Genomic DNA, 23,514 nt, shown 5'->3' with positions numbered 1-23,514 from the left:
AAAATCTTCACATAGCTGCTGGACTATGGTCAACATTACCTCTTATGTCCCTTATTAGGTTTTAATAGTACTTTATGATCAGAATGATTGTCTATATTATCTATGGGATTTATCTTGTGAGTATATAACATTACAAAGTCATTTTTGTATTGTTTGGAATGATTTTACCCTATTGTCTTCTAATGGGGAATTTGGTTGGCAGCCATTTTATTAAAAATGCCACCCTGGTTGACTGACAGCCTTCCTAGACTGCTTCCAATCTTTAAAATGTTCCTTATTAAGGTATCTAGTATTAGTGTAGCAAGTTTGATACTTGTATCAATAACATAAAAAAATGATTACACAGACCCGCAGTTCTAACAATAGCCTACTTGTTCAGAACAGTTGCCTACATCTTACATGTCTAGCCGTTACGTCACAATTAAACGTTTGAAAGTTTATCAGAAAATGCCATGTCAAACAATCAGTCTGCTCAGTCACTGTTGGTAGACAGCAATGAATTTGATTGTAGTTTTAAACCGGTGCACCATGTTTTTTCTGGAATGCAAATGGAAAAGTAACCTCGGCCAGAGTTTCCCAAACCCGATCCTGGGGGGGGCTGTGTAGTGCTAGGTCAAAAACCAAAACGTGCACCCGGGAGGACCCAGGCCCGAGTTTGAGAAACCCTGGCCTCGACAGCCAATAGTTGCTGGTAGATCTGCATTATGGTAGATCTGCATTATGTCTAGGACAATACATTTGTGTTTATTTATATAATTTTGAATGAAACGTACTACCAATGTAGGAAAAGAAAGTAAAACATTACTGATCATCCACAGATCCTCAGTGTAATGGTTGTGAACTGCTTGTTCACAGGCAGCTGCTGTGCTTATTCATTAGTCTTACAGTTAGAAACAATTGACATTCATGGTCAGAAAACGTGTGGAACAGCACAATTGCTGCTTTGAACAGGTACGTGAACAAAAGGAACAGCAAGTAAATAAGTAATTTAATGCTGAGAGTTCACCTTGTACAAAAATACAGGTCCCATGATCCTCAAGTTATTATTGGTTTATTGCAGCATAGGTGTTTGTCTGAGTCAGATGTTGAAGCCTGGTGTAGCAAACAGGCACAACTGTGGATACCAAACACATTGTAAAAATGTATACAAATGCTTTGTTTAGTTTGTAAACTGTATCTAATCTCATACAAAAATACAGGTCCCATGATGTTTGTTGTTTTTAAAATCTACCTATCAGGTAAAATGGTAGTGAAAAATATTGGGAAATGAATATTACAGTGCGTGCCAGAGTTTGGTTCTGAATGCTCATATTAGAAAATAAGGCGATCTATGGTTTACAACTACATTAATGAACAGATATTGGACTGACAACACTTGGACAAGGATTACATTTCCCATGTCGCCCTGCGTACTCCGGAGTGACACGTAAATGGTGCGTTCAAGACAACCAGGAAATTCAGACATTCTCTACTTGGACATTCGTTGTAGAAAGAGGAGGCCAGAGTTTTCCCACTTGGAAAGAATCAGAATCAACCAATAGGAAGCTGTACGCCAGGGCCGTTCAATTACAGTCCTGGTGGGCCGAAACCCTTTTTTGTTTCTACCTGGTAGTTAATTGCACTCACCTGGTGTCCCAGGTCTGAATCAGTCTCTGATTAGAAGGATGGAAACCAGAAGTGCTTTGGCCCTCCATGACTGACATTGAACAGCCCTGCTCTACACAAATAACTTATGTTAATTTTAACTCTTGAGTTTCAGAATTGTCATGAATGCACCATAAGGCATGGCCAGGAAGGTAAAGCCTAAACAGTTTAAACCCTACATTACATTTGGTCCTCTACAGTAGGAATGTTAAGTGGTACGTCAGTGGTTTCCTCCATTTTCTTTCAGTCCATATCTTGATCACCCACACTCTGGCGAAGGTATTCCTCATAGAGCTTCTTCTACAGGAAGAGAGAGATACACACAGTTAGTGGTCAAGCACACACAGCACTGCATGCTCACACACATACCACTGCATGGTCACACACACACACTACCTTCTTTGTCTTCACCACCTCCTGCACATAATCCAGCTTTTCCTGTAGCTGCCTCTTCTGTCGGCCAGAGAGAGTGGGCTGAGTCCTGCAGAGATAGAGAGCGATGCTTTAGGCATAATTAATTGATAACTGGTGGTACTTGAACAAGATGCCGCAGTTTGTGAGTGTGCTCAGCTCTTACCTGAAGGAGAAGCGAGCAAGGATGAGGAGTAGGAAGGAGAGGAAGATGAGTCCGCCACAACTGTAGAGCTGGTACTCCACGGACATGGAGACAAACACTCTCACTACAGGAGCCTGTGGGGGGGGGGGGGGGGCAGAGAGTCACACAAACACAAAAATTCCCCGACTCAGTCTCACACACACAACCACGGTCAGACTAACAACCACCACCCTTTAACACCGTCTCCCTCTTACAAATACACTGACCAGGTAGAGAGAGAGGGCCTCGATGCCGTCATCCCCCAGGGCCATCTCTAGCAGCTCTTTGGAGAAGCTGCCCAGCACCAGGGCTGCCATCAGTATGAAGGGGACACTGAAGCCCAGAAGAGCCAACAAACAGCCCTTACAGCGCGCCCGCCGGTTATATACACTGGTCTGCCTGAGGGAGGGACGGGAGGGAGGGAGAGGGCGGGGGGGTATTGTTGTGTTGGAAAGGAGAGAAGATCAGTGATGTGTGTGTGTCATCTACAATATCCTCAGTCATACAGTCTTTTTATCAGCAAGTTGAGAATAAGTGTAGGTGTAAAACACACTGCATGCATGCGTGTGTTACCTGTCTTGGCTGAGTGTATCTGCAATGGCCTCAGTGATAAGCTCACAGTCCTTCTCTAGTGAGTTGAGTGTGTTCTGGACTGTCTGGTTGATGGTCTTCTCGATGGTGCGACATGCCTCCTCAATCTGGTTCAGACAGCGACTGGGCTGGGGTTGGGACAAGCAGGTGGAAGTGAAGTTCAAAACATATGTACATAGTATACATACATTTTATTTATTTAGCTAGGATAGTCCAAGATTGCCCAGGTTGACACATCCAGTGACTTTCAGGTGCCGTGTACAAAAAGGTGAGTGCGGTGCGGTGCGGTGGCTACCTTGTTGGGGTTGGGAACATAGATGGTAGGCATGTCAAAGCCACACTTGTTGAGTCCCGGCCGCTTGCACAGCTCCTGGACTATCTGCATCATCACCCTCTGAAAGAGCCAATCACGACAGGGATATATTTTATGATTAGCTAATGTTTGAAACTTCAAGCTGGGAGCTGTTAGATTATAACAAACTGGCCAACTTCCTCCCAGCCCCTTGTCAACCTTGCTCATAATGTAGATATGTACAAGGTGTGTGTAATAGAGAATTTCCAGGTGAAATAAACACAAAAGCGGCCGTTGATAAAGTAAAAACAAAAGATATCTATATTTTAGTACAATTTGCTCGAGGGAGAAACCTCCAGCACAGAAGCAGAGAAAATGTCTTCAGAGCCTTCCCTGAGCTGGCCCTAATATCCCAAGCACATATGTTCTCTAAATACATAAAAGATGAGGCAGTGAATCACACACTCTCACAGAGTACAATAATAACCATTGTGTCCTCGGAACTGGCACCTTTAGACTGGCACCAACACTATCAGCAGATAGGTTATGGACAGTTCTCCTTCACGTCTGGCCTCCAAGTCTAGTGATTAAAAACCTTGCATGAACAGAGTCATGTGTATTACAGAAAAGGAAAAGTATAATACATTGCGTTAATAACTTAAGTGAATATGAACTTTATTCATCTTAAATTTCCCACTACAGTGTGTGTGTGTGTACCTGTCTGTCCGACTCTCCCCCGGCCTCGTCGGCCTTGCTGAGGTACAAGCGCAGGCGGTCACCGTGCTTCTCGTTGAGCTTCTCCACGATGTTGAGGGTGCGCTTGCACAGCGCCTGGCCCATGGGGTCAAAGAACACCAGGATGAGGTCACACAGCTCGCCTGGGAGGGGACAAGGACGAGCCTGTTATGTTCTTCTCAACTAGCCAGATAGATAAACAAAAGCAAATCTTTACACACAGATGGTGTGTGTGTGTCATGATGAAACACAGACAGAGATTAATATGAAAGCATGCGGTAAAGTCAAAAGTACAGTACCAGTCAAAAGTATGAACACCTACTCATCCGAGGGTTTTTCTTTATTTTGTACTATTTTCTGCATTGTAGAACTATAAAATAACACATATGGAATCATGTAGTAACCAAAAAAGTGTTAAACAAATCTAAATATATTTTAGATTTGAGATTCTTTAAAGTAGCCACTTGATGACAGCTTTGCACATTCTTGGCATTCTCTCAACCAGCTTCATGGGGAACGCTTCTCCAACTGTCTTAAAAGTAATTCCCACATACGCTAAGCACTTTTTGGCTGCTTTTCCTTCACTCTGCAGTCCAACTCATCCGAAACCATCTCAATTGGGTTGAGGTCAGGTGATTGTGGAGGCCAGGTCATCTGATGCAGCACTCCATCACTCTCCTTCTTGGTCAAATAGCCCTTACACAGCCTGGAGGTGTGTTGGGTCATTGTCCTGTTGAAAAACAAATGCTAATCCCACTAAGCGCAAACCAGATGGGATGGTGTATCGCTGCAGAATGCTGTGGGAGCCATGCTGGTTAAGTGTGCCTTGAATTCTAAATAAATCACAGAGTGTCACCAGCAAAGTACCCCCACCTCCATGCTTCACGGTGGGAACCACACATGCGGAGATCATCCGTTCACCTAGTCGGTGTCTCACAAAGACGCGGCGGTTGGAACATAAAATCTCAAATTTAGACTCATAAGACTAAGGGACAGATTTCCCACTGTCTTTGCTCGTGTATCTTGGCCCAAGTCTCTTCTTATTATTGGTGTCCTTTAGTAGTGGTTTCTTTGCAGCAATTCAACCATGAAGGCATGATTCACACAGTGTCCTCTGAACAGTTGAGAGGTGTCTGTTACTTGAACTCTGTGAAGCATTGGGCTGCTATTTGAGGCTGGTAACTCTAATGAACTTATCCTCTGCAGCAGAAGTAACTCTGGGTCTTCCTTTCCTGTGGCGGTCCTCATGAGAGCTAGTTTCATCATAGCGCTTGATGGTTATTGCGACTGCAATTGAAAACTCTTTCAAAAGTACTTGACATTTTTCTGATTGACTGACCTTCATGTTTTAAAGTAATGATGGACTGTCATTTCTCTTTGCTTATTTGAGCTGTTCTTGCCACAATATGGACTTGGTCTTTTACCAAATAGGGATATCTTCTGTATACTACCCCTACCATGTCACAACACAACAAATAGGCTTAAACACATTAAAAAGGAACAAAATTCCATAAATTAAACTTTTTAAAAAGGCACACCTGTTAACTGAAATGCATTCCAGGTGACTACCTCATGAAGCTGGTTGAGAGAAGGCCAAGAGTGTGCAAAGCTGTCAACTTTGAAGAATCTCCAATATAAAATATATTTTGATTTGTTTAACACTTTTTTGGTTACTACATGATTCCAGATGGGTTATTTAATCTTCACTATGATTCTACAATGTAGAAAATAGTAAAAATAAAGAAACTCTTGAATGAGTAGGTGTGTCCAAACGTTTGACTGTTACTGTATATTCACAAAATTACACACCCTACACCACCATATTGTGGTGACCTACCCAGCCACATGATGGCCTGGTCCACATCGAAGGGGTACTTCATGTCCCCGTCCACCAGGCCAGGAGAGTCCACAAACGTCACTAGGCTGAAGCGTTTTTGCCGTGATGTGCAGATCTCAGTGCCCAGGTACTCAGACACACCTACAGGCAGAGAGCGAGAGAGCGAGAGCCCTTTACTTGAATAGTATTTTCATGCATTTCACACAAAGTGCTGACTAATGTTAAGAATGGGTCGTCAGTCATGCTACCATTACCATTGTATTTCTATTGCATCATATAATACAGGGGTGGGAGTTGTTTCCTGAGTCTTACTATGACGCAGACTAATGATGTTGAATCAACTCTGAAGTCTCACCCTTGATCTCGTGTAGCGGTTTGAAGTGTGGGTAAAGGTGCAGCGTGGCATTTCCCTGAAATACAGCAAGAAACAAAACAAAGTTTACATTCTGCGAGAAAAACAAATATCCACCATGTGAGCACTTACTCAGCGAAAAGGTTTAAGCCCCTCAAAGTACCTCAACCAAAGTGCATGACGTGAGGAGCAAACTGAAGGGGAAATTCACTCAGAACTATACCAGCAGTACTCACTGTGAGAGACTCTCTCTTGCGGCCACTAGTAACAAAGCTGAAGCCTTGCGTCTCAATGGCCACTCCTGTGCGCTGGATGTGCTCCTCCACATACCTGAGACAAAGTTATAGCAGACATTAACAAGCACTCTCTCTGGCATTCATGTCCACACACACACAATGACAAATGGACCATGGGACATGATAACAATGACTTTGAAGCAAAAGGAAGCATAGGGGACAGTAAGTATCAGTGAACGGAAAAGTCCCTGTTCCTGATGGAATACTTTTCAAAGTGCATCCTTCTCTCTACCCCTTCTGGCGTTGTCAATGATAACCTTGATTTGATTGAACATTACCAGTTGATGAAGGAGCTCTTGCCGGCAGAGTGGTTGCCCATCAACATGACCGTGATCTTTTTCCTGGGTGCCAGCAGAGTCACGCCAACTGACTGGGCCACTGCTACCAGCCCTAGAATAGAGACAGCAGGGGATGTGAGATGTGATCAGGACAATTAGCTAACGTTAGATAAGCGAACATTGGCTAGCTAGCTTTGGGATAAATACTAGCCGTAAACTTGCACATCGATTTGATGAGTTTCGTATAACGCTGATTGATCAAATTTATTAGTTTACTAGCATTAGCCGCTAACTACCGCTAGCTATTGCTAACAACTCCTGGTAATCACGTTAAAGAGGCAATCCTAATTGAAATATTAACAAAGTGTCCTGCCCACCAGTTTCAGTAAAAAGCTGAGGGATGTGGCTGGAGAAATAGAACAACTTCAAATCCATAGACTACGCTATGTATGCAAGGGTTCTGATGGGGTTCGACTGTTGAACTAAGCTCAGGCATTTATACGTCATATTCTTCAGGAATCAATGTGTAGCTACATACCATAAATGTATAAGCAATGCATATTTTGACCAATGGGTAAAACAATTTGTTAAATTGTGTAGTTAAATCCCCCCCCTTAACATCATGTAGCTCTGATACCTTTGGTATATATAGTGTATGTGGACACCCCTTAGCAGTAGAATGGTCTTACTTGAAGAGCTCAGTGACTTTCAACATGGCACCGTCATAGGATGCCAACTTTCCAAAATGTCGGTTTGTGGGGGACCAACTCCATATTAATGCCCATGATTTTGGAATGAGATGTTCGACGAGCACATGTCCACATACTTTTGGTCATGTGGTGTCAAATTGGAGTTCAACTTTACAGTAGTACAATTCAATTCAAAACCTACGCTTTTGACCAAAAAACTCAGATGCTTATAAAAGGGTCTAAGATTAAATTGTTCCTTCTCTTATTTGTTCCTGACCTGCTGTGATGAGACACTTTATTTCTCTCTCCAACCCATGGACTTTTGGGACATAGCCTTTCAGGCAATAATTTCGCTCTCTCTGACCATGCTTAGAATAATGCCTTGTAAATTCTTGTTAACGCCTTGTAACTTAATAAGCTTTAGGCCTTACATGGGAATCCAGCCATTTCATAAAGTATTTAAATACACGTGTATTTAGAATTCTATTCCCAGACTTTTCTTCAATGCCTATTAGTGTAACTCAAGTCTCCTTGCATATTCCTATTTATACTATGGAGTCAGATAAAGAATTGAATGGGGTAATTGTTTTGTCTTAAGAATCGCATGTGATTTATATATACACTAGGCAACAAAAAAAAGATGTACTCTCACTGTCATCTGCGTTTATTTTCAGCAAACTTAACGTGTAAATATTTGTATGGACATAACAAGATTCAACAACTGAGACATGAACTGAACAAGTTCCACAGACATGTGACTAACAGAAATGGAATAGTGTGTCCCTGAACAGGGGGGGGGAGGGTGAAAAAAATCAAAAGTATCAGTCAGTATCTGGGTGAGGCCACCAGCTGCATTAAGTACTGCAGTGCATCTCCTCCTCGTGGACTGCACCAGATGTTCCAGTTTTTGCTGTGAGATGTTACCCCACTCTTACACCAAGACACCTGCAAGTTCCTGGACATTTCTGGGTGGGGAATGGCCCGAGCCCTCCGATCCAACAGGTCCTAGATGTGCTCAATGGGATTGAGATCCGGGCTCTTCGCTGGCCATGGCAGAACACTGACATTCCTGTCTTGCACAAAATCACGCACAGAACGAGCAGTATGGCTGGTGGCATTGTCATGTTGGAGGGTCATGTCAGGATGAGCCTGCAGGAAGGGTACCACATGAGGGAGGAGGATGTCTTCCCTGTAATGCACAGTGTTGAGATTGCCTGCAATGATAACAAGCTCAGTCCGATGATGCTGTGACACACCGCCCCAGACCATGACAGACCCGCCACCTCCAAATTGATCCCGCTCCAGAGTACAGGCCTCAGTGTAACGCTCATTCCTTTGACGATAAACACGAATCCGACCATCACCCCTGGTGAGACAAAACCACAACTTGTCAGTGAAGAGCACTTTTTGCCAGTCCTGTCTGGTCCAACGACGGTGGGCCCATAGGTCACGTTGTTGCCGGTGATGTCTGGTGAGGACCTGCCTTACAACAGGACTACAAGCCCTCAGTCCAGCCTTTCTCAGCCTATTGGGGACAGTATGAGCACTGATTGTGCGTTCCTGGTGTAACTCGGGCAGTTGTTGCCATCCTGTACCTGTCCCGCAGCTGTGATGTTCGGATGTACCGATCCTGTGCAGGGTTTTTATTATTATTTAAATTTATTTATACGTGGGTCTGCCACTGTGATGACGATCAGCTGTCCTCCCTGTCTCCCTGTCTTGGGCGTCTCACAAAAAAGTACAGACATTGCAATTTATTGCCCTGGCCACCTCTGTAGTCCTCAAGACTCCTTGCAGCATGCCTATGGCACTTCACGCAGATGAGCAGGGACCATGGGCATCTTTCTTTTAGTGTTTTTCAGAGTCAGTAGAAAGGCCTCTTTAGTGTCCTGCGTTTTCATAACTGTGACCTTAATTGCCTTTCATCTGTAAGCTGTTAGTGTCTTAACCGTTCCACAGGTGCATGTTCATTCATGGTTCATTGAACAATCATGGTGAACAGTGTTTAAACCCTTTACAATGAAGATCTGTGAAGTTATTTGGATTTTTACAAATTATCTTTGAAAGATACGGTCCTGAGAAAGGGATGTTTTTTGTTGTTGCCGAGTTTATAATATACTGCATATTCACATATTAAATATTACTGCCCACTACAATTAATGGTGATCCCGACGTAATATATCTTCCGGATCATTTGGAGTTTATTTCATTAGATTCCCCGATATATATTACGAACACATGCATGATGGAGAATATGCAAGCAATAGATATGTTTGAGTTACAGCAATCTCAAATTAATGATATGATCAAGAAAGGTCAAAAAATGGTCTGACATTTAATTGACTAGGGATGAAATTCTTCACTACTGGCAATATGTTGGAATGCATAAGAAAAACAAAATCAAATACGTTAATTCTATAGCTTGTGTTTATACTTGGAAAAAAGTGAATTGTGACACAGCAAACTAGTGTTGAACAAGCTTGATATGACTGAAGTCCCAGAGGACCTCATAGCGCAAAATAGAGCAGTTGCAATCAGAACTTCAATCATGCGAAAAAGAGCATGATTTGACAAGGTCATTTCTACATGACGCACAGAGAGATGTGTTATAACAGGGCACAAATAATCTCCAAAGTGATTTGTTGGAGTGACGTTGTTGGAACCTCGACTGAGGAAATCCTAACGCGTCATAAGATGCAGAAATCATGGGATTTAGGTAGAGGCAGACCATCTCGATTCTTATTGCAACATTGGTAGATTGAGCTTCTAAAACTTAGGATGTTGATTATTTGATGGTGTTAATTTCTTCCTTTGCAACTCAATTTCTATAATCCATATGTGATGGTTATATAGGCTACATTTGTGAATGTGCTTTATTTAATGTACACAGAACGCTAGATAAACTAATGCCTCATTTAAAAAAAGTTTATTTTCCTATGCGTGGTGCATATTGCCAATGTATAGAAGTGTGCACACTATGAAAAGTCATTGCTTTGTTTGTCACAAAATGGCCTTAGAAATTTCACCATTGATATGCTAATGTTAGGTTCTGTAAACTGAGATGCTAACACACATTTACAAATTGCTTATGAAACAACTGAACTTATACTATAATTCTCACACAGACTAGAATTTGTCAGATTTATTTTTCAGTTGTGATTTAACTTTTAGAATTGTTCTTGATTATTTAAAAAAATCTGCTCATTTTGTTAATTTTCAAAGAGAATCCATTTGCTCTCAAAGCGAGGAGTTTGCAAGTTGTGTTTTAAATATACTGTCATGATGGTGCTCTTTGATCATCTCTTATGTCCAGTACTAGTCAAAAGTTGACACCAACTCATTCAAGGGTTTTTCTTTATTTTTACTTTTTTTCTACATTGTAGAATAATAGTGAAGGCATCAAAACTATGAAATAACACATGGAAACATGTAGTAACCAAAAACAATTAAAACATTAAATATATTTTTTAAAGAGCTAAATAAAAATATTTTTGAGATTCTTCAAAGTAGCCACCCATTGCTTTGATGAAAGCTTTGAACACTCTTGCCACTCTCAACCAGCTTCATGAGGAATGCATTTCCAAAGGTCTTGAAGGAGTTCCCACATATGCAGAGTACTTGTTGGCTGCTTTTCCTTCACTCTGCAGTCCAACCCATCCCAAACCATCTCAATTAGGTTGAGGTCGGGTTATTGTGGAGGCCAGGTCATTTAATGACGCACTCCATCACTCACCTTCTTGGTCAAATAGCCCTTACACAGCCTGGAGGTGTGTTAGGTCATTGTCCTGTTGAAAAACAAATAATATTCCCACTAAGTCCAAACCAGATGGGACGGCGTATCGCTGCAGAATGCTGTGGTAGCCATGCTGTTTAAGTGTGCCTTGAATTCTAAATAAATCACAGACAAGGACCAAAACAAGCCGATACTGAAATTTGAATATTTTTAAAATTATTTTAATAAATATATATTATTTGTAATAATGACAGTTACTACAATACTGAATGAACCCTTCTATTTTAACTGAATATAATACATAAATAAGATTAATTTAGTCTCAAATAAATAATGAAACATGTTCAATTTGGTTTAAATAATGCAGTGTAAACAGTGTTGGAGAAGAAAGTAAAAGTGCAATATGTGCCATGTAAAAAAAAGCTAACATTTAAATTAAGCTCAGAACATGAGAATATATGAAAGCTGGTGGTTCCTTTTAACATGAGTCTTCAATAATCCCAGTTAAGTATTAGGTTGTAGTTATTATAGGACTATTTCTCTCTATACCATTTGTATATCATATACCTTTGACTATTGGATGTTCTTATAGGCCCTGTAGTATTGCCTGCCTAATCTTGGGATTTGATGGGCTTGAAGTCATAAACAGTGCTGTGCGTCAAGCATTGCTAAGAGTTGCTGGCAAATGCAGTAAAATTGCTGTTTGAATGAATGCTTACGAGCCTGCTGCTGCCTACCACCGCTCAGACTGCTCTATCAAATCATAGACTTAATTATAATAAACGCACAGAAATACAAGCCTTAGGTTCTTAATATGGTCAAATCCGGAAACTATGTTGAAAAACAAAACGTTTATTCTTTCAGTGAAATACGGAAATGTTCCATATTTTAACAAATGGGTGGAAACTAAGTTTAAATATTGCTGTTACATGTTATGTCATAATTATATACAATTCTGGCAAATTAATGACGGTCTTCACACACTTCGCAACGAGCCAGGCGGCCCAAACTGCTGCATGTACCCTGACTCTGCTTGCACTGAACACAAGAGAAGTGACAATGTAATCGGCCATAATCGGAGTCAAAAAAAGGCAGATTATCGATTATGAAAACTTGAAATTGTCCATGCCGATTAATCGGTCGACCTCTAGTATGTACGTACAGTCACAGTGGGGACGACGTCATTGATGCGGTTATTGATGAAGCCAGTGACTGATGTGGTGTACTGATCAATGCCTTCGGGAAGAATCCCGGAACATATTCCAGTCTGTGCTATCAAAACAGTCCTGTAGTTTAGCATCTGTGTCATCTGACCACTTTTTTATTGACCAAGTCACCGGTGCTTCCTGCTTTCGTTTTTTTTGCGTTTAAACAGGAATTAGGAGGATAGAATTATGGTCAGATTTGCCAAATGGAGGGCGAGCTTTGTACGAGTATCTGTGTGGCGTAAAGGTGGTCTAGAGTTTTTTCCCCCCTATGGTTGTCATTTTAGGGAACTATCGCTTTAACAAAATGTGTGATGAACATGAATTAATATATTTTATGAGATTATGTACTTTTTCCTATTGAAATCCTTTTAACATCATGTGCCAGACAACCTTATGGCTTGAGGCCGGATTGAAGAAAAAGAATACATACAAAAACATTTGGGGCCAGGGCTAAGCCAGGGTTCCCCAAACCAGTGTTGCAACTTAGCGACTAGGTCGCTATATTTAGCGAGTATTCAGACCCCTCTAGCGACACATTTTCAAAAACATTAACTAGCAACTTTTTCTGGTGTTATTGGAGACTGACACTGATGTGAAAACACGTATCGTTCTTACTCTTCTCAACGTGGGCCCCACCCCTGTCCCTAAGCACTCACAGACGGCCCAGTACTCACGCAGCGGTCCCTCCCAGATGCAGTCAGAGCAGGAGATGTTCACCCCTCCACGTCCAGACTCCAAATGAATCACGCGAGTATCTGGCTTACATTCAGGGTGGGATGTAAATGTAAAATGTTCTTTGTTTAAAATAAAAATCACTGCATTTGACTCACACAGCCTCAGTCACTCACCTTGTCCACTGTGTGTGCCTCTCTGTGACATAAGCTAAACATCTAGCTGGCTAGCTCATCATGTCTCAGTCTAAACTGTACACTCAAAAATACAGAAAGGAATTGGGAATCAAACCCTGAATTCAAAGGCTGGTTGAGGTCGTTTATTGGAGATGATACACAGGCATACTGCCTGTATTTTAAGTCTGATTTCTACACCAAACTTAGTGATGTAAAAAAAAAAAAAAAACATACTCAAAAGGCAAAGCCTTACAACAGTTCCACTCAAAACAAGCTGCCATTTATGGTTAAAAATATTGTCTGCAAAAAAGGCTGAGGCCACCATGGCATTTAGCTATCGCTGAACACTGTTCCATGCTGGCATGTGATCACGTTGGAGAAGCATGTAGAGCTGCTTTCTCAGACTCCACTGCTGCAACCCACTTCAAAATGCACAGGACAAAGCGCACAGAACTGATTAATGGTGTTCTAGCACCATTCTTTCTGAAAAAGTTGGTCGCAGATGTGGGTGACCAGCGTTTCAGCCTCCTCCTCGATGAGTCCATAGATGTAAGTGTTTAAGTACCCGGGGGTTGTGTGTGCCACTCTCTGCAGCTTGCTGCAAGTCATGCTTCCAATGACACCATCCCCCGTAGTGTGGAGTACTAGGTACGAGAGACTTATAACTAGTTTTCAGTGCCTCCAAAGTGCAGGGAGGCCTACAAGGCCATATATGAGACCAACTGTGGGGAGAAACCTTTAGAGATAACCAAGGTGTGTGCTACATGTTGGCTCTCCATTGAACCCACGGTTCCATGCATTTCAGACCAGTGGGAGGAGCTTAGGCTGCATTTCGCAGTCACCAAGTCCAGTGAACACAGCTACATAGCTGAGGTTTTATACTCCATGTACAGTGATCCTCAAAACATATTGGATCTGACTTTTTTGAAGTCAGTGCTGGGTGAGGTACAGTTGGCCATCAAGGCTTTTGAGGGAGAGCAAGTAGATCCTCTTAAGCTACTTGACAACTTGGTTAGCCTGATCAAGTTTGTGAGCAGCAGGGTGCTGAATCCACTGGCACATGTTGATGTACTCAAAGGACAACAGATGGATACATCAGTCCCAAACCGTACCTTGGTTACCTTTGAGTCAAAGGCAGTTGTGCTCCACCTTGCGCCTGAGGATGAAAACAATGTTGAAAGTGGGGTGTAGCCTTCACCGTCTCCCTCACTAATGAGTTGAGGGTGAGACTACCGGACAACATCGAAGCATTGCAGTACATGTCAGTTTTCAATGTGGAGGAAACTCTAAAGCACGATAAGAGCCCTGGAGAAATAGCCAAGCTCTTTGGCTACTCCCCTGCAGTGATAGACAAGATTGTCCAGCAATGGCGTGCCATCCATCTAAGTAAATGGAATGAGACAAAAAACACACTGGGCTTCTGGAGTGTGATTTGGAAGTTCAGAGATGCAGCTGATATCAACCCGTTTCAAGAACTTGCCATGGCTGCTGTGTGTTGTCGTCCTTGCCACACTCGAATGTTGAAGTCGAGAGAGTATTCAGCCAGATGAGTGTGGTAAAAAGCAAACTTAGAAATCAGATGTGCTTACAGACCCTTAACTCCATCCTGTACATTCGATATGGACTGAAGCTGTCTGGTGAGGCTTGCTATGAGCACCAGCTGCCTGATAATATTTTGCAGCTTTTTGGCACATCAGCTGCTTACTCATTTAAGTCAGCTCCCTCAGTTGCTAAACTGCCATAGAGAGCCTTGACCAAAATGACGATGACCCACTCTTTCTGTGAGCCAGCACAGCCTGTGTGTGGAGGGGGGTCTGAAAAAAATATATAGAATGGATTAGGGCCAGACTAATTACCATAATCTTCTCACATTGCCAATGACAGTTTGTTCTATTGTCTCTTTTTGGTCCATTTAGATTGTTAATGTAGATTGTATACAAAAAAAAAATTATGGTTAAAAATGTTCATGTTTTACTGTGACTTGTTGTAGGCTCCTAAGTGGACCATAAGGTTAAAAACCAAACCAAATTAAGAAAAATAAACTAAAACTAAAAAAATGTCAAACGAAGTAACTCCGCCAGAGTGTCTCTTTTGCCGGTCCCAAGCCCGGATAAAGCAGGAGGGTTGGAATTGTGACATTAAAAACAAAAACAAGAATCGACAGAAGAAAGTTCATTTGTAGTTCTAAACATATTTAGGGTGTTTTTTACTCACTTTTTTATCTCTCCCATGACGTTATTCCTCTCTCCAACAGCGTCCATCACAATTACATGGCAAATTATGCAAATTAGGCGATGCCGTGTTTAGCGACTTTTCGGACATCCAATAGCTACTTTCCTTACTGAGGAATTGGCAACATTGTCAAAACTCCTTTACCGGAACCCAAACCGGCTGCGCGTGTGCATACATTTACTATCATGCATACATTTATTTTGTTAACTGCCTGTTCAGGGGCAGAACGACAGATTTGTACCTTGTCAGCTCGGGGATTTGAACTTGCAACCTTTCGGTAACTAGTCCAACTCTCTAACCACTTGGCTACCCTGCCACCCTAACTATGCTGTGTGAAGATGGAACTATAATGTTCTAACGTCTGATTTGTTTAAAATGCATTTTATAACATAAGGAAACAAAATTATCACTAAAGTGAATGGACACAAACTAAGCCCTTTTAACGTAGTGTTACTAGCAAGCTACTAGCTAGTTACGCGTTAGTCAGAATCAATCGGGTGGGTAGAATTTTTGGAACATTCCAACAGGAATAGATTCCTAAAACGTAAATAACAAGGTTGCCAACAAACAACGCATAAGTTGTATAGCAGGCGAATAAGATACCGGGTAGGGAGTAGGCTATTTCATTTCGTTTTTTCACTCACCGCGTGTGTGTATTCACTGCGTTTAAATGTCTTCACTCTGGTAGCCTATGGACAAACATTAAGAATAAATTACGTTGAGTTGAAGCCTATTCGGCAGCTAGTTAGCTAGGTATATTGATCGTGCTAACTTAATATGCGTTTGTTGGCAACCTTGTACATTACGAAGTCTTTGTTATAGATTCCTGTTGGAACGTTCCACAAATTATACCCACCCGAATCAATGAGTCATACCAAATATAGCTAGCTAGACATACAGGCTGAATGACATTCCGACTGCAAATGCCTGTTGAAATTGGTGCTCGCTTAATTTGATCAGACATTAGCTAACAATCTAACTCACCACTGTCGGCATCAATGTACAACTGATGACAGTCTCGTAAAATCCGCTCATCGCAAGACACACCACCAGATAACAAGTCGGCATTTGCCGCGATTCGGCTCTTGATTTTCCCAGACATTGCAAAACGTTAATCCAAACGTATGACGGAAAATGTTTTGAACTATAAAAAGTATTAGCTAGCTACTCATTCAGTTTCAGACTGATCTAAATTTGCCCCTCTTCTTACTCCGTCTAAATTTAAATCACCCCGGTCCGTTGTAGAGGAACGTCGGAGCCACGTAGTCAACCAGTATATGCAAAGCCTTTCGGGTAGTGTAGTTCCTGGTTCTTTTTATTTGGTATCATGTCGTTTGCACGTGCCATCATCTACAGTGCAGTAGTGTGTGGTCAGTCATGTTACGTTTTGTAATACAAAAAAAGGACAAAATTGCACCACCAACTAACCCTAAACATATATACCTAAGTATAATAATTGATATGTCTTTACATAACCAAGTGGCTTCACAAAAAAAACAATAGACCAATATAGTTTAAAATGCCTTTTTTTTGATTATGGCACTTTTTGATTTCGGTGCCAGGGAGTAACAAAGAAACAATGAGAGCATGTCTTCTTTTAAGCAAACCATGTACCCATCAGCCCTGGTTACAGAGGGAGTGTTTACAGAGTAGTCATTGGTGGACACCACTTTTTTTGTTACTCCCTGAACAAGGCCATGATCACAAAACAGTGATTATGCTGCAGGGCCTTGCTCTGGCCAATCCTCTTGAACATGAGAACACGTGTCACCACTTGAGGTCACACTACCTCAAAATTCCATCACTATATTCTACTCAACTTTGCACCAACATCAGTGCGAATCATCTTAGTCCTTCGGACAAACACTGTTTCCATGGTTACCAGTGAGCATGCCTCTCTTTAGCGATCACCTCCAAGAAATGGAGTGGCTTGCATAGAGGGATAGGACGGAGTCAAGGTCAATCCAGTGGACTTGCCGGCGTCATCGCCCACTTGCATTGGGAGCTCGCTCATACTGTTACCTAGGTAACCAGAACAAGAATCTAAATTTCAGAGAACTGTAATGTATGTACAAATAAAGAGCAGAATGGGGAACAATTAAAAGTAAAAAGAAACTTGTTGCATGCTATCCTGCTGTGATAATAGCAAAATCCTTATTGTTTTCATTGAATTTAGTCAACATTGTTTCTGCATAGATAAGACTGCCCTAACTTGTTGTTTATCAGTGTCTGTAATATTATAAGAGTAATCATTGATATACCAGTATCATCATGGAAGTTGACAGCAACCGTTTCCATCCAAGAGTTGTCATTATTTCTTGGGTTATCTACATAGCCATTATAAACCTAAGAAGTAGATGAGGGTCAGAGAGAGAGAAAGAAAACATGGTTTATGTCAACTAAACAAACAAATACAAGATGAAAAATATAAATGGTGTTCCTCATAAAATATATGAGGAAATTAAATTCTTTCTAGCCTGCTGACCTCCAGACCCAGCGAGTTGAACATCTGAGTGATGCGCTCGTGGATCTGATCTCTGTCCTGGGAGGAAGCTGCCAGGGAGTTCAGAGCCTCCTCAGAGAACTCACACTGCAGGGTGAGGGACACCAGCTCCACCAGGTCTACCATACCCTACACACATGTCATCCATAAGAATACAGTGAGGTGTAGAGCCATGGTTGAGGCCTTATGCTCCCAAGATGGCCAAGATGATACAGTGATACATATGTTCAGAGCAGCTGAGAAAAAGGAAATAGGAGCAGGCGAGGAAGAGGAGAAAGAGCAGGTTATTTTATATATAGATATACACTGCTCAAAAAATAAAGGGAACACTTAAACAACACAATGTAACTCCAAGTCAATCACACTTCTGTGAAATCAAACTGTCCACTTAGGAAGCAACACTGATTGAAAATAAATTTCACATGCTGTTGTGCAAATGGAATAGATAACAGGTGGAAATTATAGGCAATTAGCAAGACATCCCCAATAAAGGAGTGGTTCTGCAGGTGGTGACCACAGACCACTTCTCAGTTCCTATGCTTCCTGGCTGATGTTTTGGTCACTTTTGAATGCTGGCAGTGCTTTCACTTTAGTGGTAGCATGAGACGGAGTCTACAACCCACACAAGTGGCTCAGGTAGTGCAGCTCATCCAGGATGGCACATCAATGCGAGTGTGGCAAGAAGGTTTGCTGTGTCTGTCAGCGTAGTGTCCAGAGCATGGAGGCGCTACCAGGAGACAGGCCAGTACATCAGGAGACGTGGAGGAGACCGTAGGAGAGCAACAACCCAGCAGCAGGACCGCTACCTCCGCCTTTGTGCAAGGAGGAGCAGGAGGAGCACTGCCAGAGCCCTGCAAAATGACCTCCAGCAGGCCACAAATGTGCATGTGTCTGCTCAAACAGTCAGAAACAGACTCCATGAGGGTGGTATGAGGGCCCGACGTCCACAGGTGGGGGTTGTGTTTACAGCCCAACACCGTGCAGGACTTTTGGCATTTGCCAGCGAACACCAAGATAGGCAAATTTGCCACTGGCGCCATGTGCTCTTCACAGATGAAAGCAGGTTCACACTGAGCACATGTGACAGGTGTGACAGAGTCTGGAGATGCCGTGGAGAACGTTCAGCTGCCTGCAACATCCTCCAGCATGACCGGTTTGGCGGTGGGTCAGTCATGGTGTGGGGTGGCATTTCTTTGGGGGGCCGCACAGCCCTCCATGTGCTCGCCAGAGGTAGCCTAACTGCCATTAGGTACCGAGATGAGATCCTCAGACCCTTTGTGAGACCATATGCTGGTGCGGTTGGCCCTGGGTTCCTCCTAATGCAAGACAATGCTAGACCTCATGTGGCTGGAGTGTGTCAGCAGTTCCTGCAAGAGGAAGGCATTGATGCTATGGACTGGCCCGCCCGTTCCCCAGACCTGAATCCAATTGAGCACATCTGGGACATCATGTCTCGCTCTATCCGCCAACTCCTGGACAGTCTGTGGTGCAACGTGTCGTTGGTGGATGGAGCGAGACATGATGTCCCAGATGTGCTTAATTGGATTCAGGTCTGGGGAACGGGCGGGCCAGTCCATAGCATCAATGCGTTGCACCACAGATTGTCCAGGAGTTGGCGGATGGAGCGAGACATGATGTCCCAGATGTGCTCATCAGGAGCATGCCCAGGCGTTGTAGGGAGGTCATACAGGCACGTGGAGGCCACACACACTACTGAGCCTCATTTTGACTTGTATTAAGGACATTACATCAAAGTTGGATCAGCCTGTAGTGTGGTTTTCCACTTTAATTTTGAGAATTTTGACTCCAAATCCAGACCTCAATGGGTTGATAAATTTGATTTTCATTGATCATTTTTGTGTGATTTTGTTGTCAGCACATTCAACTATGTAAAGAAAAAAGTATTTAATAAGAATATTTCATTCATTCAGATCTAGGATGTGTTATTTTAGTGTTCCCTTTATTTTTTGAGCAGTGTATATATAGATATATATATATATATCATATTTGACCTTTATTGAACTCGGCAAGTCAGTTAAGAACAATTTACAATGACAGCGTACCAAATGGCAAACATAGCATGGCAGCAACACATGACAACACAGCATGGTAGCAACACAACATGGTAGCAGCACAAAACATGTTACAAACATTGTTGGGCACAGACAACAAAGCAAAGGGCAAGAAGGTAGAGATAACAATACATCACACTAAGCAGCCACAACTGTCAGTACGAGTGTCCATGATTGAGTCTTTGAATGAAGAGATGAAGGTAAAACTGTCTAGTTTCAGTGTTGGTTGCAGCTCGTTCCAGTCGCTAGCTGCAGCAAAATGAAAAAACGAGTGACCCAGGGATGTGTGTGCTTTGGGGAACTTTAACAGAATGTGACTGGCAAAACAGGTGTTGTATGTGGAGGATGAGGGTTAGACAGAGGAGGGAGGGAGGGAGGAAGGAGTTTAAAGAACCCCACTGACCCATGGGATGGCCCACTCCCCACAGTCTCTCCTAATGATGGACACAAACTGCAGAACTGGCAGTTTGGACACTGGGCGTGACACTTGCTGTCCAGCTGAGTCTCTCTTCCACCTGTAGGGCGGTGACACATACAGTAGAGACAGGATAAACTACGGAGACTACAGTACGGAAATCTACCCCTAACTCCATAGGCCAGGGGTATTCAACTCTTGAATACAAGGTCCGGAGCCTGATGTTTTTTTGTTCTACCTGATAATTGCACACACTTGGTGTCCCTGTTCTAAATCAGTCCCTGATAAGAAGGGAACAATGAAAAAATGCAATGGCACTAGCTTCAAGGTCCAGAGTTGAGTTTGAGGGTCATAGGCACTTCTGAGAGAGATGTCACCAATATAGTGAGGACTCCACATAGCCTTTCAGAGAGCACGGTCAGGGTGGAGCTACCTGGGTTGGGGGCCATTCCTTTTAAATTCCAGTCAATCCAGGAAGTACACTGAAATTTAATTTTTCCCCCCAATACATTTCAATTTGGAACATTTATAATTTGGTTTACTTTCTGAATTGACCACAACCCTGGATACTACCATATTGCTTACACAAATGATCTTGCCTAGGGGGTAGGGGTGGCCAAAATTGGGCACAGGAGTTGGTTTGACTTTAAAGAGAGTTTGTGGGAGGGTTCGGGTTTAGTTATCTGAAAAGTAGGTGCATAGTTTAAGAGTTGATGGAATAAAGTGGGAAAGTTACCTGGTAGCAATCGGATCTGCTGCGTGATTGGGTCCTCACCTAGAGGGGGCCAGGGGTTAGCTTACGTAAATTATTTAAAATTGATATGAGGTCATATTCATGTGGAACTCCGTAGCAAAACACTACTTTTATTTTACCTTTTTTAACAAGGCAAGTCAGTTAAGATTTTTTTTTTTTTCAATGAGGGCCTAGGAACAGTGGGTTAACTGCCTGCTCAGGGGCAGAATGACAGATTTGTACCTTGTCAGCTCAGGGGTGTGAACTTACAACCTTGTGGTTACTAGTCCAACGTTCTAACCACTAGGCTACCCTGCCGCACTTACTTACCCAGCTAGCAATGAGGAAGCGGCCCTCTTCCAGGGAACTGATTGAGTCGGCCCGGAATCGGGTGTCGGACTCGGTCCAGAATCAAAATGAATGACTCCCCAGAATTGTTTCTGTCCACAGGAATTCAGCGGACTTTGCTGGCATCTTACCAGAATTTCCCCACAATATAAATATACAAAATTAGCCGATTTAGTCATTTTACATATTACTATGATACATTTTATACATACAAATTATGCCCATCCACACACAAAAAAAGTGTCAGAGGAAACACCATACACCTGGTGACCGTGCATGTTCCTGGCCCATCACAGCTCGATGTGACAAGGGCATCCCGGCCGGCGAAACTCTCCCCTAACTTGGACAATGCTGGACCCATTGTGCGTCACTTCATGTGTCTCCCAGTCGTGAGACAGATGGTTTTGGCATGTGTAGGGGAGATGGGTGGAAATCTTAGAACATAACAACGTCACTGAGGGAGAGAGGTTAATGTATAGTATTTACATTATGTCAGGATATGTTTTTGTTAGCCCTCAGGGACCCTCTGGGAGGTGAAGAGACACTGTCTAGTATCAATAACCATGACAGCCTTGAGTTGGGGAGGAGTGAGCGCTTTGGGGTAAAAGTCACGTTAGAACATACAGTATATCACAAAAACAGTATGAGGGAGTATGAGAGCGATGACACCAAATTTAACACACCTGCTCCCCATTCACACCTGAGACCTTGTAACACTAACGAGTCACATGACACCGGGGAGGGAAAATGGCTAATTGGGCCCAATTTGGACATTTTCACTTAGGGGTGTACTCACTTTTGTTGCCAGCGGTTTAGACATTAATGGCTGTGTGTTGAGTTATTTTGAGGGGACAGCAAATGTACACTGTTATACAAGCTGTACACTCACTACTTTACATTGTAGCAAAGTGTCATTTCTTCAGTGTTGTCACATGAAAAGATATACTCAAATATTTACAAAAATGTGAAGTGTGTACTCACTTTTGTGATATACTGTATATAACTAAGGTTCTGTCTAGCAACAGAGATGCATTGGCTGTTCAGATGTGGAGGAGGAGACTCAACCTTGGAGAAAGCGTTAAATATCAGTACTTCTGTGAAATGTTGTTTGTCTGAATGCAGGTGTATCGACCCTTTGGGAAGAATTAAAATTGGTGAAGCTTTCCTAGTGCCCGTGGATTCATTCACTTTTAAAATTAGAACCTAACAAGATTACATCAGCATCAACAGTATTAATACCTGCTAAGACTGATTATCTTGGCGATTTCCACAATTTGACCCAAAAATGGCATCCTTGGCATATTTGAATGCTGTTGATGTTGACCTGTGAAAGACCTGTGAAATAATACAACATTGTAATAATACTTAATAATCATTAATGTCAACTAATCAGTTACAACCAAATGTCAGTAAAACAGATGACAAAATTAATTTGTAACCCTGTCTCTCTCACCCGATGTCCTGATCGGCCCATACAGGTTTGATGAGCACAGACGTGGCAGTGTAGCTCACTGGGCTGTACTGGGGTAGGTCGGTCTTCCAGTCCACTTTGTCATCAGGCACTGGGAACTGCTGTGTCTCTGAGCCGGGGTACTTTGGGCATCTGGCCTTGCTTTGAGGGGCTGATGAGGGCATGGTGAAGACACTGGGCGGTAGCACAGAGACTACAGGCACTGGTACTGAGGCTTTTACTAACTCTGGCAGAAAACTGGTCAAGAGAGCATTTGTTTATTTTTTTAACCTTTATTTTACTAGGCAAGTCAGTTAAGAACAAATTCTTATTTTCAATGACGGCCTAGGAACAGTGGGTTAACTGCCTGTTCAGGGGGTGAGAGGCCTAGGGAGGGAGAGAGAGATTTAATATCTTAAAGTAAAGTTTGAAGTAACCTCAGCAATGTATGACAATAGTAACATAAAACAGAGAGTAGCTACAATGCAGACAACAAGGCAATAGTAGTCTATAGAAGGTGAAAAGAACAGAAACTACCTAATGATATTAAAATAATGATCTTAGGTCTCCAAAATTACTTCAGAATGATTCCATACCTGATTCCTGAAATGCAGAGGCAATATGGAAATCCTAAAAGGTTAAGTGCTATTTGAATCGGCCCAA

The 23,514-nt window shown here is 42.4% G+C and overlaps 1 protein-coding gene and 1 pseudogene across 1 annotated transcript; both read right to left on the bottom strand.

Annotated features, from left to right (window-relative positions):
• Window positions 1–971: 971 nt before the first annotated feature.
• Window positions 972–16,587, bottom strand: LOC135556098 (uncharacterized). The gene is made up of 12 exons (XM_064989015.1): window positions 16,315–16,587; window positions 6,621–6,732; window positions 6,283–6,376; window positions 6,050–6,104; window positions 5,695–5,835; window positions 3,840–4,000; window positions 3,126–3,224; window positions 2,813–2,958; window positions 2,467–2,638; window positions 2,222–2,334; window positions 2,041–2,125; window positions 972–1,944 (listed from the first exon to the last, which is right to left on the bottom strand). Exons 1-12 carry the CDS (start codon window positions 16,430–16,432, stop codon window positions 1,888–1,890), a joined length of 1,353 nt encoding a protein of 450 aa, XP_064845087.1. The 5' UTR covers window positions 16,433–16,587; the 3' UTR covers window positions 972–1,887.
• Window positions 16,588–17,208: 621 nt separating this feature from the next.
• LOC135556834 (ADP-ribose pyrophosphatase, mitochondrial-like) lies at window positions 17,209–23,036 on the bottom strand (annotated as a pseudogene).
• Window positions 23,037–23,514: the final 478 nt, after the last annotated feature.

This window comes from Oncorhynchus masou, chromosome 15, assembly GCF_036934945.1.
Source record: "Oncorhynchus masou masou isolate Uvic2021 chromosome 15, UVic_Omas_1.1, whole genome shotgun sequence".
In the NCBI taxonomy this organism is placed as follows: Eukaryota; Metazoa; Chordata; class Actinopteri; order Salmoniformes; family Salmonidae; genus Oncorhynchus; species Oncorhynchus masou.
Note: the sequence above shows the minus strand (reverse complement) of the source record. Positions and strands in the feature narration are given on the sequence as shown.

Excerpts from the sequence above, each read along its gene's own strand:
- LOC135556098 (XM_064989015.1), bottom strand. The coding sequence starts at position 16,432 with ATGTCTGGGAAAATCAAGAGCCGAATCGCGGCAAATGCCGACTTGTTA. Across the intron at positions 6,377-6,620 it reads AAGAGCTCCTTCATCAACTG|GTATGTGGAGGAGCACATCC; the intron begins GTAATGTTCAAT and ends ACTTTGTCTCAG. Across the intron at positions 2,335-2,466 it reads AGGCCCTCTCTCTCTACCTG|GCTCCTGTAGTGAGAGTGTT; the intron begins GTCAGTGTATTT and ends CCCCCCCCACAG.